Here is a 21580-nt window from a genome sequence, read left to right as displayed (position 1 = left end):
ACTTTAGCCTCTACTACAAAGCTGTCATCATCAAGACAGCATGGTATTGGCACAAAAACAGACACATAGACCAATGGAATAGAATAGAAACCCCAGAACTAGACCCACAAACATATGGCCAACTCATCTTTGACAAAGCAGGAAAGAACATCCAATGGAAAAAAGACAGTCTCTTTAACAAATGGTGCTGGGAGAACTGGACAGCAACATGCAGAAGGTTGAAACTAGACCACTTTCTCACACCATTCACAAAAATAAACTCAAAATGGATAAAGGACCTGAATGTGAGACAGGAAACCATCAAAACCCTAGAGGAGAAAGCAGGAAAAGACCTCTCTGACCTCAGCCGTAGCAATCTCTTACTCGACACATCCCCAAAGGCAAGGGAATTAAAAGCAAAAGTGAATTACTGGGACCTTATGAAGATAAAAAGCTTCTGCACAGCAAAGGAAACAACCAACAAAACGAAAAGGCAACCAACGGAATGGGAAAAGATATTTGCAAATGACATATCGGACAAAGGGCTAGTCTCCAAAATCTATAAAGAGCTCACCAAACTCCACACCCGAAAAGCAAATAACCCAGTGAAGAAATGGGCAGAAAACATGAATAGACACTTCTCTAAAGAAGACATCCGGATGGCCAACAGGCACATGAAAAGATGTTCAGCGTCGCTCCTTATCAGGGAAATACAAATCAAAACCACACTCAGATATCACCTCACGCCAGTCAGAGTGGCCAAAATGAACAAATCAGGAGACTCTAGATGCTGGAGAGGATGTGGAGAAACGGGAACCCTCTTGCACTGTTGGTGGGAATGCAAATTGGTGCAGCCGCTCTGGAAAGCAGTGTGGAGGTTCCTCAGAAAATTAAAAATAGACCTACCCTATGACCCAGCAATAGCACTGCTAGGAATTTATCCAAGGGACACAGGAGTACTGATGCATAGGGGCACTTGTACCCCAATGTTCATAGCAGCACTCTCAACAATAGCCAAATTATGGAAAGAGCCTAAATGTCCATCAGCTGATGAATGGATAAAGAAATTGTGGTTTATATACACTATGGAATACTACGTGGCAATGAGAAAAAATGAAATATGGCCTTTTGTAGCAACGTGGATGGAACTGGAGAGTGTGATGCTAAGTGAAATAAGCCATACAGAGAAAGACAGATACCATATGGTTTCACTCTTATGTGGATCCTGAGAAACTTAACAGGAACCCATGGGGGAGGGGAAGAAAAAAAAAAAAAAAGAGGTTAGAGTGGGAGAGAGCCAAAGCATAAGAGACTGTTGAGAACTGAGAGCAAACTGAGGGTTGATGGGGGGTGGGAGGGAGGAGAGGGTGGGTGATGGGTATTGAGGAGGGCACCTTTTGGGATGAGCACTGGGTGTTGTATGGAAACCAATTTGACAATAAATTTCATATTAAAAAAAAAAAAATAGAATGCTCCCCACTAAAACTCCAGGCAAGTACATCAGCCATCCTAATTAGTAAATAAGTCTAACTCGTGATCATAAGGCAAGTTCTTTGTTTATTCTTTAAAAAATGTTAGATGACAGTACAAGCTACCAAAGTCTAAGAGAACCTAAATACAATTACATTTTTAAAAATATGTCATCTATATTGTAGCAACACTAGTTGATCCAACCTGCAGAAACCTATAAAAGTTAAGACAAATTCTGTTGATCTGGAGATTAAGTTCTGAAAGTGCTTCAGTAGGAAACTTATTGCAGAGGGAGAACTGCGGGTGGTTCCACAAGAGACACATGCATGTACCTGAAATGAGACCCAAAGGATTTCAGTGTTGTAAAATCTTGGGCCACAGAAAACTTTCAACAGTAATTGAACAGAAGTAGTTTCAACAGAAAGGAAGAAAGCTGTCCGACTGTATGTACTACAAGCTGACAAATTATACATCTGGACCTCTCTCAACTGATTTCCCCTGATTTAACATGCAAGCCTAGTACTAGAGATCCGACTTGTTCTATTTTTAATTCTGACATTCCTATAACCTATTAAAGCTTTAAATCAGTAAGCCCAGATAAGAAAATCTCAGAAACTTACTTTGAAGCCTTATACTTCTCCCTAATTGCTTGCTGAGGTCGATGGGGTATATCGAGGCATGCTTTATGTAGCTCACTCAGGCAAGGCACAATTTCATTTAATGAATAGCCTGTAAATGCAGCCAGGGTTTCTGGCTAATCAAGACAAAAGAAAAAACTGCATCATATAACTTCATAAGATTATCAGAAAGCTGAAGATAAAACTGTGAAAGAAAGGAAATTGATCACTTAGGAAGTATCCACATTCATCTCAAAAGAAACCATAATCCTCCTTCAGTGACTTTAGAAAAAAAATATTAGGAAGAACAGTCAGAGTTCTCAATTTGCTCATATTATATTATTTATAATGCTCGGTTTGGGACAAGTTACTTTGACCTATTCCCTCATGAGCAGGATTTTTACTGGTCCCTAAAGAGCCTCTACTTACCAGACACCATATTTACATAGAATATGAAAGATTCTTAGTGAAAAGCAGGATAGTAAATAAGTATTCTAGAAAGTAAAAGTAGACATGCCACTTCTTTCAGCACAAAAGGAAGCCTTCAGAAGCAAATCAAGGGATCCATTTTCAATCTTGCCTCTTCTTGGACCGACAGGCAATACTAACTGCCCTGTTTCCTTGAAAACTTGCTGCAACCTTCTGACCATCCTAAGTGGATCCAGGTTGTTTTACACAGAGGGGAAAAGTCAACAACTTTTGCTCACCTTGTATGAGGGGGGCATTGGGGTTTCCAGGCCTGCTTCTTTTCAATAAGCATGCCAACACCATCTCCTTGACTTCCTGCAATCTCTACTCCAAGTCACTGAGTCAAAGTCATAAAGGCTGACCTGTAAGACTCAGTGGCATATTGGAATCTGCTGGCAAGACAACCAGTTCCTTATTAAACCAACTCTCCCTCACTCTAAGCCTTGGGAGTTACTGAACAGATTTTTACATAGGCCTTGAATCTCATCTAGAAAGAAGTAGAATCTTACCCAGAAGTGCCTGTTCACAGTATAGTTTGCCAGGCAATATGCTGCTGCAGCTATCAATGAAGGAAGATATTTCAAGAATGGGTCAGCTTCAAGTAGACTCAGTTCTGCTACATACTAAGCACAAGAGAGAAAATCCCAGTGGAATTAGAAATGTGACTAAGGTTACACGTAAACCTAGAAATGTCAAGGGAAAAAAATTGTCTTATCTCTGTTCATCCTGTATCTAATGATGAGCAGACAAAAACAGATGCTCAAAATTATTCACTTTATTAATTATTCAAGTTAATAATTGCTATGTCTGTCCATAACCGGAATAACATTTATGTTGTAGTAAATGTCAGTATACAAGTATTTGGTCCACTTGCACATTATATATGATAGATTAACTTATCTTATACTAGTACTACAGACTTATGCTAGTCAGGTAAAGTAGCACTGATCTGGCCACTAGTGTGGAAGAGTCTTTGGCCGATGGCAAAAACACAACCATATTGAAGCTATTAATTTGTCAGGCAAATGCATTCAGTTCAGAGGCTAGAACAGTACGTCTGAGAACTTGTTAGATTAGAAGAAACATACTGTGAAACTTACACATACCCATATTACTTTTTGCATAGCATATACATACCGGATATACTAGCTCATAGTATCGTGGTTAGAAAGCAAGTTTTCTAAATCAATACTTCAGTGCCTTCAACTCAAGTACTATAACCTCAGGTGACCAAATAATGTTTCATCACTTAATACGTCAGGATAAGATTAGAGCCAAATAGAAACCGCATTTACTTTGTTCCCATTCTGTAAACCTAAGAAGAGGTATTGCTCGCGTGTGGTCTGTATCCGACAAGGGAACAGCTTCCAAACTTGAATTTCTTTAAGAGTTGGGTGATTAGACAATCCATGCCTACCAAACGTGATCAACCATAATGTCTTGGAACCACAAATCATGGTCCTAAGATTAGCTCTCTTGAATCCTAAAGAGTTTTTCTGTGCCCAAGACAAAGAACTAAAAAAGAAGGAAGAACTGAAGGATGATCAGGAAAGACTACTTTTTACTCTCCTTGGCTCCCAAGTTCCTGGAAGTCACGTGGCCTACCTTGGCCAAATTTTCAGTCCTGACGCACACTCCTTGTCTCCTTAAGTACTGGAGGAGAAACTGGTTAGTGGTTGGCACGGTCAGATCAAAAGCTAGGACTTTCAGGAGCAGGTGTTCCATCCTTAACAGTTGTCGTTTTGTGTAAGTGTCATCAGTTATATAGACAAACTCGTCTACTTCAGGTGGATATATTTCTTCATATTTCCTGTGAAAGGTAGAGAGTTTTTGGAAGTAAAGCTTGGAACCTGCATTCTCACCACCATGCCTCTTGTGTGGCCCTCGCAGACTTCTTTACTTTTTATCCAGACACCCACTTAAGTATCACTAAATGGTACTGGCCTGGAAAATATTAGGGCTTGGTGCCAAAACCAGAACATGACTATTAATGTTGTACTTATCGCTAGGAACAGTAGCAGAAACAATTTCTAACTGAGGATTTTAGGTTTTGGCCTCGGATAGGCTGAAAGATTCCGAATGACAGACACACAGATAAATTCGTCTTAATTCTAGAGACCTCACTCACTCATCTTGTGGGAAAGAATGTTATATTGAACACAATAGTTGAAGAAAAATTCCTTAGAACTTAGGTCTTTAAAAAGATCATGTTCAGAATTCCCTAATGAATTAGCAAATGAGGCTATGTATCCAAGAATAAAATAATGATATAATTTCATTATTACCAACTTTTGTTTTCGTTTCTGCTTTCTGTAGGGGAATTTTGGCAAGTTTCTAGGCATATTAACTAGAATATCTGAGACAAAAAGATAGAAGAAACTACCATCCACCACAGGTCACTTAATTAAAGGCAGCTCAGCCACAAGCCAGCTCTTTTTTGCACACAATGAGCTATTATTATGAATGACTGATAGTAACAGGAACAAGCTGAAATTGTAACCAAATAAACTGTGCTATTACCATTTGCTAGATCCTGAAGATGGCTTTTCTATAACCAAAATCTTTTATATAACTAAAATATTTTTGTATTAGAATGCAGTCCAAAGACCACCCTGCAAAAGTTAAATTGGATCTTGAATCTGAGCTGATGGCTGCCTCAGTCATGATACTGACCTTGTTGCTATAAATCTTAAATACCCGATTTGAAGAGTGAAAGTGTGTTAAGATTCAGTTTGTCAGTAAATACTGCAAAAAATGATGATACTTTATCAAGGAGGTATGAGTAAGCTTTAGTTATAAAGCACTGCATTTCCTCAATAAAAGGGAAACAGAATCAAGCGTTTTGACAGGCTGCAGTCTTACATTAAGCTGAGAGAACACTTACGAAGCCAGAAGAATAGCTGCCGTTCCCACGAGCTGCAATTTCCCTCTCAGAACAGACATGCACGAAAGAAACCTGTCCAGGAAGTTGACGGCCAGGTAGAGAGTCTCTGCTCGAAGCTTATACTCTTCACCGACCTCAACCAGCCAGTCCACCAGAATTGTTCGCATGCCTTCTGTGATGTCTGGTTGCTTCCTCATGTAGTGTGCTTTGGGCCTGTGTCTTATCTGTGTGGAAAAAGAGTTTTGACACTCAAATCGTTGCCCTATCATAAAGATCACTCTGTTGCTATTTCAAAAAAGAAACTCATGAGCAAAGGTTAAGAAGACACTGATCAAAAGCCAAAGAAATCTTTACTATGGCAAAAAGTATGTAATCCAATTAGATAACAAATAAAAAAAAGGAGGGGTGGAAATAGCAATATGGCTTATTACTAAGAGTGAAATACTTAATGTACAACCCCTCTGAATCATGGAGAAATAGTCCAGGTAATTGCTACTCGCCTCACAACTGTTATTTTTCATAGATCTTCCTATGTTTAGATGTCATAAGAATGCTCTTCACTAATGGTTATGGCCAGGAGTTTATAACTATCTTATTATTAAATGTTTTGGGTGCTGGAAACTGAAATAGAATTTGGAAAACTCACTTCAGCTTCTCTAAGGTACTGATGAATTTCTTCAGCATATTCAGTCACATTTATCACATCTGTACCAAAATCTGATGCATCTTCAGACTGGGAATGGAGAGATGAATCTACCAGCATAGGGGAAACTGTGGGGGTTCAACATTATCAGGTAAGACATTGAATTTAAAAATTCCTTCCAACCACTAACCCTCCACAGGCAGTTGTGAAAATAAGTCATTACCTCATGGATTTCTCCTGCTAGTTACATGCTATTGAATGCTGTAGGCAATTATGAACACGGGGTACCATCGGCCTTAGGTGAGTCAGATTACCTGTGCTAAAATCCAGCAGGAAGTGAAGGTCTGACTGGAGTGTAGTGGTATCTACCTCATACACATCCTCAAATGCCATCCCCTGTCTCCCTGTGCAGCTGTCTCTGTCCCCCTGCTCAGGCTCATCCATGTAGATATCAAATCCTTGCTTGGCTGGCACCTGGCCCCCGCAGTCAGCGAGCACTTTCTTTCCAGCTGGAGGGAAGACATTTTCTGATCCAGAGAAACACCTGATTGTTGTAATCCCCTAGAAGAGAGTTAAGTTTTTTGTCAGAGGTCACCCCAAAGATTGTATAGGTGATGTAAGCCTGTGTGACTCAAACCAGGAGGCTGGGAAGATGAAAGGAGGCTTAAATTGAAATATCTAGGTCTGCAATTTAATTTCAGAAAATGAAGCTTCGAAAGTATGACTTCTCCCTTATCTTTGTCTACATCTGACATTTGGGAAAAGAGCTACCTGTAATTTGTCATCTTCCTCACATATTTATCAAAGGGGACTCAAGATTATAGAAAAAAGGGAAAGCATAGCTTTCCTCCAAAATGAAATAGGTATTACAAGGGGAGAAGGGGATTGTTAATTGCCTTTCATACTTGTAGCCTTATGGGATTTCCTAAGTACCAGCAAAGCTCTCACGCACAGTCACTGAGTTCCTGTAGTCTTCCTCCTTAAATAGCTTTTAGTCAGTAAGCTCCTCTAAAGTTCCCATTTTATACCCTGTTATTTAGAAACATGATCATTTTAGAAACTCATACTACTAACTTCTCTTACAAAGCCATAGAATCTTTTGTACGACATAATGTAATGTAATTACCTCGGGGAAATCTATCTCTCAATCCCTTTTCTTTATCCCTGTAGCATTGCAGTGTACAAACCCTCCATGAACAAGCACGTTACCGTGAGTCATGCAGGAAGGCCTGAATGCAGCTGAACCAGGGTAGGTGGGCAAGGTTTATGAATCTGAGTTATATTTATGAAAATGTTAGGTCTAGCTACTGGATTAACATTTTATTGTTTATAATTAATCTTGGTGTTTCCTTTAGAGGCTACTTTCAAGTGAGTATGTGTTTTCCATAACTTTCCCTTATATCTAGCAAATTAAATATCTGGCTTATTTCTAGTAAGAAAAAAAAAAAAAAAAACTCCTTAAGATAGTACTAGAAAAGAAATAACGGAATATATAAAGGACCAAAATCATAAGTTACTAGAACCATGATTCCAAGTTACTAGCAAGTTTGACTTTTGCTCAAAGATATATGTATGTGGGATGAGACATATATTCATTAAATAAATATTTACTGATCATCTACTATGTACCAGACACTATTCTAGGTGCCCAGAATTTAGCAGTGAACAAAATGTTCAAGAAGGTCTGCCCTCATGGAGTTCATATTCTAGCTCAGAGGGTAGGGAAAGATAAGACAAGATCTATTACACTGGATAGTGTTAAGTGCTTTGGAGGAGAAGAACACAGCAAAAAGAGAGTCCTTGCCATTTTAAACAGTGTGATCATGGAAGGTCCTAATGAAGAGGACAGAGCTGAGCAAAGATATGAATGAGGTAAGGGAGTAAGTCACACAAATAGAGGGGGGAAGTGCATTCTGAGCAGAGGGAACAGCATGGGTAAATGCCTGGATGTTCAAGTATGTCTTAGAGACACAGCAAAGAGCAGACAAAGAGCAAAGAGCAGCAAAGGGCAGGGTGAGAAAGAGAGTAGTGTAGGTCACAAAGTCAGAAAGAAAAGAGAAGCCAGATCAGGTAGGCCTTACCACAGACCATTTAAGACTGTCTGCTACTCAGAGGTGGGAAGCCACTGGAGAAGCCACTGGGCAGAGGAGTGGTATCATCTGATTTGTTTTAATACAATCACCCTGGCTGTGTATATGTACAGAGAACAAGTAAGATGAGTAAGATGACCAGTTATGAAAGTTGCAAATTCTCAGTGAGACACAAGAGGGATCTGAACCAGTGTTAACAGCAGTAAAGATTAAGAGGTAAAGAGATTCCAGACATTTTAAAACGGAGCCAATATTATTTTCCCAGAAAATCTGATGTGAGGTGGGAGAAAAAGAGTCAAAGAAGACAAAGGTTTTGGGGCTGAATAATAGGAAGGATGGATATTCCATTTACTGAGATGAGGAAGACTTTTGGAACAGTTATTTGGGGCTAGGGTTAGTGTTTGGTTTTGCACAAATTTGAGATGTCTATTACATGGTCCAAGAGAAGATGTCAAGTAGGCTACTAAATACGTGAGCCTGTAATATAGCTAAGAGGTCCAGACCAGAGATAAAAGTATACGTCATCAACAGATAGATGGTACTTAATGCTAACAGGCTTGAGAGATTGCTTAGGGAGTACATTGCAGATTCAGATCAAATACCAAGCCCTGAGTATTCTTTTAGAGATTGGATAAAGAAGAAACAGGATATTGGGGCTGAACAGCCAATGACCTACGTAGACAACAAGGAGAGAGTGGTGTTCCCCAGGCGGAGTGAGAAGAAATTACCTCAAGAAATAAAGAAAAATCAACTATGTCAAATGTTGCCAGATCAGTCAAGTAAGGACAGGACTAAGAACTGAGTCAAAAGAGAACAAGTGAACCTGATATCCTAATCCTCCTCCTCTTGGAGTTTATAGTCTAGCAGGATAGACAAACTCAAGAATTATTGCTATAAAATGGGTAGTCACTACAAAGAGCTGTGAAGTTGAAAGGTTAAGATGGAAAAAAATTACAGTATATTTGTATGCTTGAGTTTAACCGAGTAGACAAGACTGAGGAGAGAAAGAGGAGTTGCTGGAATGACATCCTAGAAGAGGCAAGAGGGCATAAGGTATACTGCACATGTTGGGGGAGTGGGGGGGAGTTCACCTTGCATGAGATCAGGGACACATAAGTCATACAGTAGGATGCAGATGGCAGGGCACACTTTTTGAAGTAATTTCGCCCAGCCTTATCCCATCCGGACTCTAACACCATCTCCAATGAACACAGCAAAGATTTTTCAGGATTGCCTCAGGCACAACCTATGTCAGTCTGAACACCACTCTGATCTGGAGGAACCCCAGTTCCGTAATTTATTTTGGTGCATCAATATTTCCTCTTAGCCCAGTGCTTAAATGGCTTTACGTATACTTAAAAGATTCAAACAGTTCCTAGAGCTATTTCCTTGATATTAGAAAAATAATAAAATAATTCACTATTTCTGGTTGGAAAGGGGACCAAAGTGATCTTTAACAAAATCAATGTCCCTATTGTCCAGATTCCAGGTCTGGACTACTCATGGGTATTTGTTGGTAAAACTGCAAGAAAAACCCACCTCCCACCATGATGTAATAGCCCTTCTCAACAACCAGCTTCCACAGCAGTTCTCAGTCATTACCTGGCCACAGGACCTCCTGTACTGTCCATTCTCAGTTAGCACCCCTAGCACTGTTCTTTGTGGGGGATCCTGGCCAAGCTGGGCTCTGGTTACCATCTGACAGCCATCAGGACCTCGAGACACTGGAACTAGGGCTACTCCGCTTTTGGAGCCGCTGCAATGCATACCCTCGGTCTCCACAGGGTGCAGCTAGAGAAGGAGAAACAGACAAGCCAACGGTTAGTAACCTATTCCACCTTGGGCTCCAAAGCATGCAGTGAATATCTAGGAAGGAGAGCACTAAGATACATGATTTTCCCTACAATTATTAGGGCTGAAAAGAAAAGCGTGAGCCACGATGGAAGTGATCAAAGCTGCTTTGAACCAAAACAGTGATTTGAATCTCTCAAGGCTTTCTTCCAAGACCTGGTGTGACGGCTGGAGGGAGATTAATCCTGACAAACCTCCGAGCCAGGATACTAAACGCCACGTTAATCGGGAGTCTGAAACCACAAGCTCGAATCTTCGAGTCTTTCCCGACTGCTATGCTTATCTTATCCCGCACCACCCCCCACCTCCCTGCAAACAAAAGACCCAGGATACATCACTGCGGGAAAGTACGTCCCCTTCCCAAATGACAAGCAGGGTTCTCCTCCGCGGCCCTCCTTCCACCAGATAGAAGGCCCCAAAACCTGCTTGGAACCCACAGAGGGCCTTGCTCTTCTCAGCTCTATATCTTTATATAAATCTCGAACAATTAGCAAATGCACACGAGGATTGGGAATGAGGGGCCGCCAGAGGGGGCGGGGCGGGGGCGGGGCGGGGGCGGGAGGGACAGAGGTGTTAATAGATTCCAGCGGGGGCGCTGGCCTCCCAGCGGCAGCGGCCGGGGCGCTCAGCGCTAATTACTTTCAACCCCCCCTCCCCCGCGTCTGTTGAATCGGCCAATCAGCGGCGCTCCCGGGCCCCGCGGGGGCCGCTTCCATGCCAACCGCAGCGGGCGTGCGCGCTGTGGGGCCGCATCGCCATGACGACCTCCTCACCTGACACGCTTCGGGCGGACGCGCCGCGACCCCTGGGCGTTCAGAGCCGGGCGGGGCCAACGGGCGGTGGTCCCCAGCTGCCCCAGCACCGCCCTGCCCGGGCGTGCTAGGGCAGGCGGTCGCGGTCTGCACACGCGCCCCTTCGGGCCAGCGCCCCCGGCCTGGGAGGGAGGAAGGCGGCCCACGCCGCGATGGCCAGGGCTTTGGAAGGGCCTGTTTCCGTGAACCCGTTCTTCCAACAGCCGCTAACTCCTCCCGCTAACGTCTTTTCCCCGGCCCGCTCCTGAGAACCTTGTCTCGGGAGAGCGACGCGGGGCCCTCGGGGCTGCGCAGGCTGCGGCGCCCTGACCGCGCCCGCCCGAGGGCGCGGCTCGCTCCCAGTCCCTGGCTCACACACCTACGTCCTCCCAGAGAGAGGCCGGGAAGCAGCGGGCTGGCCCCAGGTTTCAGCCGGGGCCTCCAGTCCATGGTGGCGGCTTGCCTTCGGTCATTTTGGATCCTTGTGCACCAGAGGCCGCACCTGGCCGGCTCGGTTCCGGTGCATGAGACCCGGCAGGGCGAGAGAGATTGGGGTTTTAGGTTCGCAAGTGGTGTTCGCAGTCCCCTTTAGAGGTGTTCCCAGTCGGGTTCCGGCAGGCACTGCGTGAAGCGGGTCTAGGAACAGCGAGCTAGCGGCCCAGGAAGAGGAAGGAACACAGGTGGCAGCACTGAGGCCTGGGACGTTGAGAGAGCCTCGGAAGTGGGGGCTAGGCAGGTGGCCTGGGCACGTGGGAAGAGAAATCCCTGAACTGGAAGCCCATGGCCAGGTAGTGAGAAAGCAGAGGACCTTACATGGGGAGAAGGGGGCCTGGCCACGCGGGAAGGGAGGAGAGGGTCCTTGAACCCGGGGAGCTCTGGCACCCAGCAGAGGTGACTGGCGACTGGCAAAACAGGTAAAATAACCTTAAACTTTATTATTATTTTATAAAAATGCGTGTACACCCAAACACATATTGCATAGTGTTACTGCTTTCGTCTTGTTTTGTTTTTATTTTAAACACGCGTCCCAAATTTCTAAAGCAGACCCCCAAAGGCCATTTAAATGACCACTTTACGAAATGGTTAATTACGGCTTCCTCCTTATTTTGAATGGAAATGATGGTTAATCTTACCAAAAAAAAAAAAAAAATCTTTTAAGTGGTTTTCATTAGCGAGCTGGGTATGTATTATTTTAATAGGAAAATTGAAGTATTCTACCGAAAGTGCCTACGAAAGCATTTTATCCAGTCAGCTGTGGAGGAAGTTGGAAAGCATCTTGGAAATCAGTGCAAAAGGAGCACGGAAACTGCCCTTACTTAGTATGAAACTAGTTTTAATCACGTTTATCACCCACTCTCCATTGGGAGGCAGCAATCCCCTCGAACCCTGGAATTCCTGTGTCTTTGAAAATGAAGGCAAAGCAGGATCCCTGGTAACCTCTTGATTGTGGCAATGGACGAGTCAGATGCAAGCAGAGACCAAATGGTCCACTTTGCAAGGTACCTCTACCTGGTGGAGGAAAAGAGCCTTTCTGCCCTCTTGGGGACACTGTCGTGACTTCTGGGGACACTGAAGGCCTCATACGATGAATTCTGTCTGGGAGGGAGTAGTTGATAGCAAGTCTTGCCTAGAACGATGGTTGCTTTGGTAGATTCAAGAGTTCCCTGCACTCATGTGACCTGACCTTAGGTATCCCCCTTCTGGTTTCTTAGAATTGACCGAAAAACCTCACTCCTTGCCTTTCTTCCTAAACAAAGGAGCCAGTGCAGTGTTTGTTCTGGCAGCCTGTGGTTTTGATCCTCTCTTCTGATTGGAGCTTGCAGGGAAAGGGTAGTGCTAGGCTCTTTCAGAGGCAGCTCTTTGAAGTTGGGTATACCCGTGACCTTAATCTAGTCAGGACAAGAAGACAGGCTACTAAGGTGTCTAGTGTCTCTTAGCTGTCCTGGGCCTGAAAACTGCCGTTAGATAAAGAAAATAACTTGTAACAAGGTGGAATCCTCGAATTATTTTCATAATCCTTTCCCCCTACCTTTTCTCATGTGAGTAGCTGCAGCCTAATTCTGCCTTAATACATATGAAATATTATTATCATTACATCTTACCATCCTCTGTTTCCACTTTGATAAACTTGGCAAAGGGAAGTGACACGTGGCTTATGATTTTATTGTGCTGGCTTAGAATTACATATTAAATCACGGTAGTCTTCTGGTCAGATCTTGAATTGGGGAATAATTTAGGTGAACTGATATTTATATATATTTTTTATGTGTAGGCATATAAATCCAAACATTTGTATAACTTGTGCGATATTATGGCTTTCTTGACCTAAATCTTCAGTAAGTATTTGAACAAGTAATGATTTATGGCATAAAAAACAAACAGCTGATAAATAAGAGCACAATTTTCATTAAAAATTTAAACAAACAACTTGGCCTTGTAATTTAGACAAATAGGAGCAGAGAGAATAGAACAGACTTTCTCACAAATTATATGGTTTTTGTGAGCTGTGTAGTTACAATTTTGCTGTTATAGCAAAATCAGAATTAGAACTCAAAGTTAAGTCAATTTTAAGTGTCTGCATGTTTTACATGAACTATATATTTGTTAATATATTGAGAAGTGAACCGTACATTTAACTGTAAATACATCTTTAATGTCTAAAAGACTTGGGGAAACTTACATACTGATACCACACTTTTCTTAGCTTAAAAATTAGCTGGTCAGCATTTCTGCCTGGTATTCAGTACTCAGCTAGTTTTGACATAGGATTAATTTCCATAATAAGGATGACAGCTGAATTCTTCACTAGGAATTTTGGAAACCCAACAGTCCTTTTAAAATCAATTCCTCTCCCCTCCAAATTACAATCTTTTCTGTTTGTCAGCAATTACCTTGCATTCCAGAAGCTGTTATTACTTCTATCACATTTGCTCATGGTAGCTAGTAATTAACCTCCTGTTCAAACATTTCAGTTTTCATTAATTTGTATGAAATCAAGTTGATTTTCTGCATAGGGCTGAAAAATATATGAAAAAGTAGAAGAGCCTTTTTTTTTTTTAAGGACAGATGTCCTTTCAGAGACATATGTTGCCTATTCATAGACCCACCTTTGCCATGATACATTTAATTTCACAATATGGCTATAATAGTGAGGTGAGGGACAGATGTTGGGGCTGGTGGGCAATTTGTGACCTTTTAGCCCACATCATTCCGGGGAAGATGACCAAAGGGTCAAGGAAGCCCAGTTTGAGAAGTAGTCCAAAATGTATAACCTTAGGAAGCAGGCATCCTTGGATGGTGCAGAGTGGAGCCCTTCATACATAACAGGTGAGGTGAATTTTCCTTAAAATTTGTGAAGTTGCTTTCTCTGAGGGAAAATAGTTTGGATACACGAGACTAGCCGAAGTCTACTATTCATTCACTCCTTTCACAAATATTTTTTGAGCATCCATTTTATACCAGGCAGTAACTGGGTATGGAACAGCAATTAAAAATGATACCTGCCCTCAAAGAGCTTTTTGTTCCAGGCAGAGAGATGGTAAACAGGTAGTTATGGTGAAGCATAATTAGTATTTATTTCACCGTGGGGGACATAGATATATAAACAGGGAGCGTTTGGAGCTTAGAGAAAAGGAATAAAACATGCTGTAGAGATTTGGAAGCAGCATCCAGATCTGACAATAAAGATGATTAAAGTAAAAAAAAAAAAAAAAAAATGGCAGGGCAGATGGTATAGTCTACATATATCCTAGAAAGGGGGAGCCCAAAGAACAAGAATTTTCAGCTGTGTTTATCCAGTACCTTCCAAAGGAGAGCAATAAACTGTGATGTCCAAAAATAGCCCATAAGTATGTCTCTACTGGCTCTGGGACAGACTCCACAGTAACTATCTCATGAAGAAATCAACCTCCCAAGAACTTGGGTAAGAGGAAGAAGGTTCTAGTGACTTTAGTTACCAAGACCCAGTCCCTAATAATGTGCTCAACTAGAGGTACACAATTAAAATCAGATACCTCTGACTGCAGAGTTGAGTTCTCAGGGAGTAGCCTCTCCAAAATTCTACACCAAGGGAAAAATAAGTTTCAATGGGATGATGGAGCCATTGTAGTTTAAATAATTTTTTAAAGTTTTGAGTTGCCAGATCTTTGCTGAAAATCTCTTATTAGAGGAAGTCAAGAACTTGGATTTTACACAATCTTTCATAGGTCTAAAATTCATTTCACAACTCAAGTTAATATGAAGTCATTGCATCCTTAAAATTAACTGTCATTTACTGGTTATATTCTTTCCATTAATAATCCTATTTGTACCAGTTTTTCTTTGCAAATCAATTATTGCACCATCAATTTTGTGACACAGTAGATTCCATAAAATAGTTTTCCTGTGTTTCACATTTGTCTCTAATTATCTCAGTCCCTAATTTGAAAGTGTTATAGAATTTCCATGTCAGCTGCCTGTGTCTTATTGTCTAAATACTGTATCTGAGGACAGGCTCATTCTGTGTTAACGTCAGCAGCCATTAATATTATCTGCCTATTAATATTTTTGTTCATTCAATCCTATTGTCAGTAAATCACAGAATATTTGTAAAATTTGTTTTGCACTGCCTCAGTCCTTTTATTGCTCATCTATAGTAGTATCAACCGTAATCACAGCAAATGACATTAGTTCCCTTTCTAAACTTAGATTCTTAGCAGCGCACCTGGGTGGCTCAGTTGGTTGAGCTTCCAGCTCTTGGTTTCAGATCATGAACCTTACAGTTCATGAGTTCAAGCCCTGCATTGGGCTCTGTGCTGACCCTGTGGAGCCTGCTTGGAATTCTCTCTCTCCCTCTATCTCTCTGTCCCTCCCCTGCTCATGTATGCAGGTGTGTGTGCACTCTCTCTCAAAATAAGTAAAAACTTTAAAAAGTTACAAACTTAGATTGTTAGAAAAACAAAATTTTCCATGCTAAAGACAAAAAAGAAAAAATCCAAACTTTGCCGTAGAACTATTATACCATTTTGATTATAATCAGAACTATTTAGCCTAAAGAATTTATATAGTCCTCACTTGTGAACATTCTATCTGGATAGAAGAAATCTCAAATTCATATAACTTTTCCTATAGCAACAATGAGTCATAAAGTTGTCTGCATGTATGTATATGTGTTCTGTTTTAGGCATTTGATATATTTTCTGACTAAATGAGGCAGCTTAGTTATTTGTTCATATTGCCAAAATTGTTTTATTATCATTGATGAGCCTTTTCTCTAGTCAGCAGTCAAAACTACTGTATCCATCTGAAGTGCATTGTGTTCTGTATATGAAGAGCCTTAGCTAAACAAACCCTAGGATTATAAAAGGCCCTTGTCACTGCTGTCCTTCCATCTATCTGACCCTTATGTTGCAGAGTAACATCACCTAGACATGTAACCTCCCATCTCTGATTCCTCTTTCCCCCTGGAGTTCCCTTGCTTTCTTCCTCTTTTGGGTGGTGGCCCCAAGCCACTGAAGGTTTCGTAGTTGGAGAGACTTTCCCATCCACCCCTCTCCCTTCCACATGCAAACCTCTCAAATGGAGCTCATTGTGTGCTATTGCCACCGTGTGGTCATATCTTTTCCCTTGATGAATTCCTAAATCCCTGAGCCTACAGATAATGTAAGTGTACAAGAGGAGAAACACATTCATTGCTTTAAATTGCTTTCACAAGGCTGTATGGGTTTTTTTTTTTTCTCTTAATTTTAGTAAATTCAGAATTTGGCACTCGTTGAAAAATATTCTTGGACCTGGCAAGCTAGAAGAATACTTGGAGGTCATGTCATTAAACCCTGACCTATATAGGTGAGGACACTTGGGTTCAGACTTCTCTTTTCTCAATAAAAAAAGAAGTCATTATTAAAGAGAGAAATTATCATGACACGTTACAGGATCATACCAACAGTACTGTCCAATAAAACTCTGCAATGATAGAAATGTTCTGTATCTGCACTGTCCAGTATAGTGATCAGTGGCCAGATGTAGCTATTGAGCATTTGATATGCCAATGCAACTGAAGAACTGCATTTTTAATTTAATTTACATAGTCACATGTAGCTATTGGTCAAGGCAGGATAAAATATTTAGTGGTTGGGAACAGTCATAGTGCATTAATAGACATCATGGACAGTTTCATTCTACAGTATGCAAATGTGAGTGTTTTTCTTGACTAACTTCCTCCTAAGTTATTCTTATACTTCTTCTATAAATTATCCTTACATTTCATAATTTGGGGTAAAGTGCACCGATAATTAATGATATGAAAGCATGTATTCATTGTAGGTTCTTTGAGAGACATTGAGTTCATGCAGTTCATAAAGAAGACCCATTTATAAATGAACAAGGAGAGTTTATCCAGAAATTACATGTTCCTTGTCAAAATGAAATGCTTATGCTTTTCCCTGGTCAGACAATTGTCTAGAGATAGAACCAGAACAAACTGAAAGATCAACTTGGATTCTGTTAATCTGGTGAACTAATCAAATATTCACCATTTAATTTTATAGATGTAAGTATACTTAGGTTTGCTGGATGCTGGCCTTGTATAACAGTTAATATAAATTGAAGCTTAAGCTTCATTTTTGTTACTTAAGTTGTATGTTGAATTTTGTGAGCAAATCCATACTCTCCTTCCCTAATTTAAGAATTCACCTTTCTGGGGCACTTGGGTGGCTCATTTGGTTAAGTGGCCAACTCTTTATTTCCACTCAGGTCACGATCTCACCATTTGTGAGCTGGAGCTCCACTTTGGGCTCCGCACTGACAGTGCGGAGCCTGCTTCAGATTCTCTCTATCCCTCTCTCTCTGCCCATCTCTGGCTTGTACTTTCTCTCTCTCTCTCTCAAAATAAATAAATAAACTTAAAAACAAAATTCACCTGTCAGACTGATCCCAGTGTTTGTGAAATCTTCATCCCTCCACCAATACTTCATCAGCACCCAAGACTTGTCCTCATTGGGATCTGTATTTTTGTTTGTTTGTTTCTTCCTGACTGAGGAGACACTTAGAATGCACTTCTGCTTTCCAGAACATATGTAGTTGATGTATGCAGCATTGTGTTCACAGTTCTGCTTCTTGAGGTTACTGTAAACAAATAATTTTTATTATGAGTTTCCTTGATTGAAGGGTTGCTTTTTGATAGATTCCATAGTGATTCCCCTCATATATTAACTTACTTGATAAAGCAAGAACACTATAGTGATTAAGAATTCTAGAGATGTGCTAGGGATACATTAGGAACATTGTTAACATGATAAGTTTTTCGGGTAGAACTTTTCTGGCAGAAATCTTTATAATTACAATGAATATAGAAGATATATAGCTACAGTTATGAGTTTCTTTGGATTTCAAATCCAAGAGAATTCATTTAGAACAAATTATAAATTTTTACTGAAGATGGCAGGAACAGTTGCTAAAAAGAAGAGAAACAGAGAGTTTGTAATTCAGGCTACAGGGAGAGAAAGGAAGCTGGTAAGCTAAAGAGATCAGTCTAACAGTGTGCTGCTGTGCCAATTCTTTGGGGAGATAATCCAGAAACTTATTTACCCAATTAATGAAAACAAGTTCAGATAAACAGTGAGGAAGTCATGTGTACTTTATAAATGGGATTTGAAAATGAGAGAATACTGTGAACAATTTCTGAGGTGATGAAAATAATACTTTCTTTGTTTCTGTTTGCTGGCTTTGAATCCACAGGTAGTATGTTATCCCACTAGAGTTGAACCATTTTTTTTTTTTAACGTTTATTTTATTTTTGAGACAGAGAGAGACAGAGCATGAATGGGGAGGGTCAGAGAGAGGGAGACACAAAATCTGAAGCAGGCTCCAGGCTCCGAGCTGTCAGCACAGAGCCCAACGTGGGGCTCGAACTCACGGACCATGAGATCATGACTTCAGCCGAAGTCGGACGCTTAACCGACCGAGCCACCCAGGTACCCCAGATGAACCATTTTTAAGTTGTCTTTGTTTTGTAAAAAGCTAGCTTCTGATCCTTTTACTAAAGGAATACAGAAAAAAAATAGTTTTGTTGGTAAGTCAAGGGGAATAGCCAATATGAAAACTTGTCAAATCCTGATTAAGATTTCTATTGATTTCAAGCAAAGATCAAGGCAATAGGGAGAAACACTCCATGATAATTGAAAACCATAGAGAGAAATAAAGGAGGGAAGCTTCTGAAGCTAGGAGGAACAGAGCCAGGTGTGTTCTCCAAATATACGCAACACGCAGAGTGCAATGCTCTGCCTTCCTGCTAATGTTAATAAACTTTAATCTGTTCAGGATTAACCAACCATCTGTCAGTTCAACAACAGCAATGCTTTCTGTGCAATGAGTAAAATGGAAATTCCAACACATAAGAGTGAATTAATAATCTGTAGTAATGTATTCTAAGAGTATTTCAGGATAGAACTGATTTAAGCATATTTGTTTAAATTTTAAGTCATTAATCAAAAAGACTTAATCATTTTTTTTCCTATAAACTATATAGGGCCTATTCATTTTTCACTTTGAAATTACACTTTTGGGAAGAGAACCTGAGTTATATACAATCAAAATTGCATACCACTTCTTTTCCTGAACATTGTTATGTTCCTTTGGGGGGAAAATGTATACTGCATGTTATCTTTGGGAAAAATCTTGTAATTTAAGAGTTGAAGTCCATTATTTCTGTATATATATTAAATATATATATTAAATAGGAATTATTTTGCTGGGGGGCACCTCATTGACTCAGTCAGTTAAATATCTGCTCTTGATGTTGACTCAGGTCATGATCTCATGGTTAGTGAGTTTGAGCCCCTTACTGGGCTCCATACTGACAGTGTGGAGCCTATTGGTATTCTCTCTCTTTCCCTCTCTCTCTGCCCCTCCCACACATGTGCACACCCTTTCTCTCCCTCTCTCTCAAAATAAATAAACTTTTTAAAACTTTTTTTTTTTTTTCAACGTTTATTTATTTTTGGGACAGAGAGAGACAGAGCATGAACGGGGGAGGGGCAAAGAGAGAGGAAGACACAGAATCGGAAACAGGCTCCAGGCTCTGAGCCATCAGCCCAGAGCCTGACGCGGGGCTCGAACTCACGGACCGCGAGATCGTGACCTGGCTGAAGTCGGACGCTTAACCGACTGCGCCACCCAGGCGCCCCACAAAATAAATAAACTTTTAAAAAGGAATTATTTTTCTGATACTACTGGTTTTCAGAAATAAAATAGGCATAAATCCCCCCCAAAATTCTGATTTCCATGGTGCCTATAAATTAGCCTCAAATCTGGCTTCTACTACTGTTTTTGATTTGTTTTATCTATATGTAGAACTTTTTAAAAGCTTAGATGAATCTATTCTTATACCTTGCCATGATAAGTTTAGTCGCAATTTATAAATTGATTATTTTGTTGTAGTTGTTAGGAACAAAATAATAAATAGTACCAAACACTTTGGTTTACATTTTTATATCTGATTTTTAAAAATTAACCTGATATTTATTTTTGTTGGGCATCTGTATAAGTAGTTTTTAGAACTTATTTATTTATTTAAAGTAGTCTCTGTACCCAATGTGGGGCTTGAACTCACAAACCTAAGATCAACATGCTATACTGACTGAGCCAGCAAGGCACCCCTTTAGGACACGTTTAGAATAAAAGTCAAATAATGATTGCTATTTTCTCTCTAACAACCTGTCAGACCTTTCCTATGGTTCAACTATAAGTAAGCAGAGTTTGGATTCATGGAGAGGCTCTTGGCTGAGAATCAGAACTACATAAAGCTATACAGTTTTATTGTCCCTTCCTTTTTGTGTATTCATTCTGTGGCTTTTCAGCAAACATTTATCAGGCACCTAATATGTGCCAGGAATGATCTTAGGTATTGCAAATGTGACAGTACCCAAGAAAGACATAGATTCCTGTTCTCACAAAATTTTCAATTTACTTCCTGGTTTTTTTTCCTAATAGTGGCTGTGGATCAATCCTACCAACTTTTAAAATTCCATATTACACTCTAGATTTAGAACAGTGACATTTGGGGGCTCCTGGGTGGCTCAGTTGGTTAAGTGTCCAATTCTTGATTTCGGCTCAGGTCATGATCTCACAGTCATGTAGCCTGCTTGGGATTCTTTCTCCCTTTCCCTCTGCTCCTCCCCGTCTTGTGCTCTCTCTCTCTCAAAATAAATAAACTAAAAAAAAAAAAAAAAAGTGACATTTTGCTCTTGCACAAGGGCCCAAGCTCATCCCTCTGGAGCACATTTGGTTCCCAAGACCATGAGCATCTTGATGATGCCTAACGTGACAGAGTATGGCAGTGACTTCACTCTGAATCCACCCCCAGAGGGGGTCACCCACCCAGAAGCCACGTCTACAGGTCTTCTCATCCCTGCCTCAGTCAGTTAAGAAACCATCTGTAGTCTAGATCTAAGGTCTCTCTGGCCAGAATTAGCCAGGGATATTTAGAGACATGATAGAGCTGCCCATTCCCATGCTGTAACCAGAATTTTAGGGTACCTCTGTGCTCTGTGAGAACAGGACTCCCTAAGGTTCTGTTGGGGGCCCCTCACCTCTCATCACCCTGCGTTCTCTAGCAGCCTCAGGCCGTAACTTTCTGCTGCCTGCTGCCTGATCTTCCTATAGTGCTTAGAATGCCTTGTGGTAAAACTTAGAATGCTTTTTTGCAGTATCACAAATGTATATTTTTTAACTTTATGAGGATGTTATTTTTTCCTTCATCAATCTGAAATTATGCATTTAAAAAATTCATTCAACATTACTGAGCTGCTACT

The 21580-nt window shown here is 40.8% G+C and overlaps 2 protein-coding genes across 6 annotated transcripts in view; one reads left to right on the top strand and one right to left on the bottom strand.

Moving 5' to 3' along the window:
- Nucleotides 1-1516: 1516 nt before the first annotated feature.
- Nucleotides 1517-11285, bottom strand: CCNA1 (cyclin A1). Of its 5 annotated transcripts, none has more exons than XM_040448215.1 (9): nt 11173-11285; nt 9754-9942; nt 6376-6622; nt 6065-6189; nt 5419-5642; nt 4140-4344; nt 3044-3157; nt 2070-2203; nt 1517-1781 (listed from the first exon to the last, which is right to left on the bottom strand). In XM_040448215.1, exons 2-9 carry the CDS (start codon nt 9916-9918, stop codon nt 1730-1732), a joined length of 1266 nt encoding a protein of 421 aa, XP_040304149.1. In that variant the 5' UTR covers nt 9919-9942; nt 11173-11285; the 3' UTR covers nt 1517-1729. The 5 variants fall into 5 exon arrangements, with proteins under 5 accessions (XP_040304149.1, XP_040304152.1, XP_040304148.1 ...); XM_040448218.1 differs by lacking the exon at nt 11173-11285 and adding an exon at nt 10776-10984; XM_040448214.1 differs by lacking the exon at nt 11173-11285 and adding an exon at nt 10440-10540.
- Nucleotides 11286-11541: 256 nt separating this feature from the next.
- SPART (spartin) overlaps nt 11542-21580 on the top strand; it is an 89701-nt gene continuing 79662 nt past the window's right edge. Inside the window, exon 1 of the mRNA XM_040448212.1 lies at nt 11542-11707. The gene's annotated coding sequence lies outside the window, so the exon portion shown is untranslated. The remainder of the gene's footprint in view (nt 11708-21580) is intronic.

Source organism: Herpailurus yagouaroundi, unplaced genomic scaffold (assembly GCF_014898765.1).
Source record: "Herpailurus yagouaroundi ecotype Mexico unplaced genomic scaffold, PumYag 197, whole genome shotgun sequence".
In the NCBI taxonomy this organism is placed as follows: domain Eukaryota; kingdom Metazoa; phylum Chordata; class Mammalia; order Carnivora; family Felidae; genus Herpailurus; species Herpailurus yagouaroundi.
This window is presented reverse-complemented; position numbering and strand designations above follow the sequence as displayed.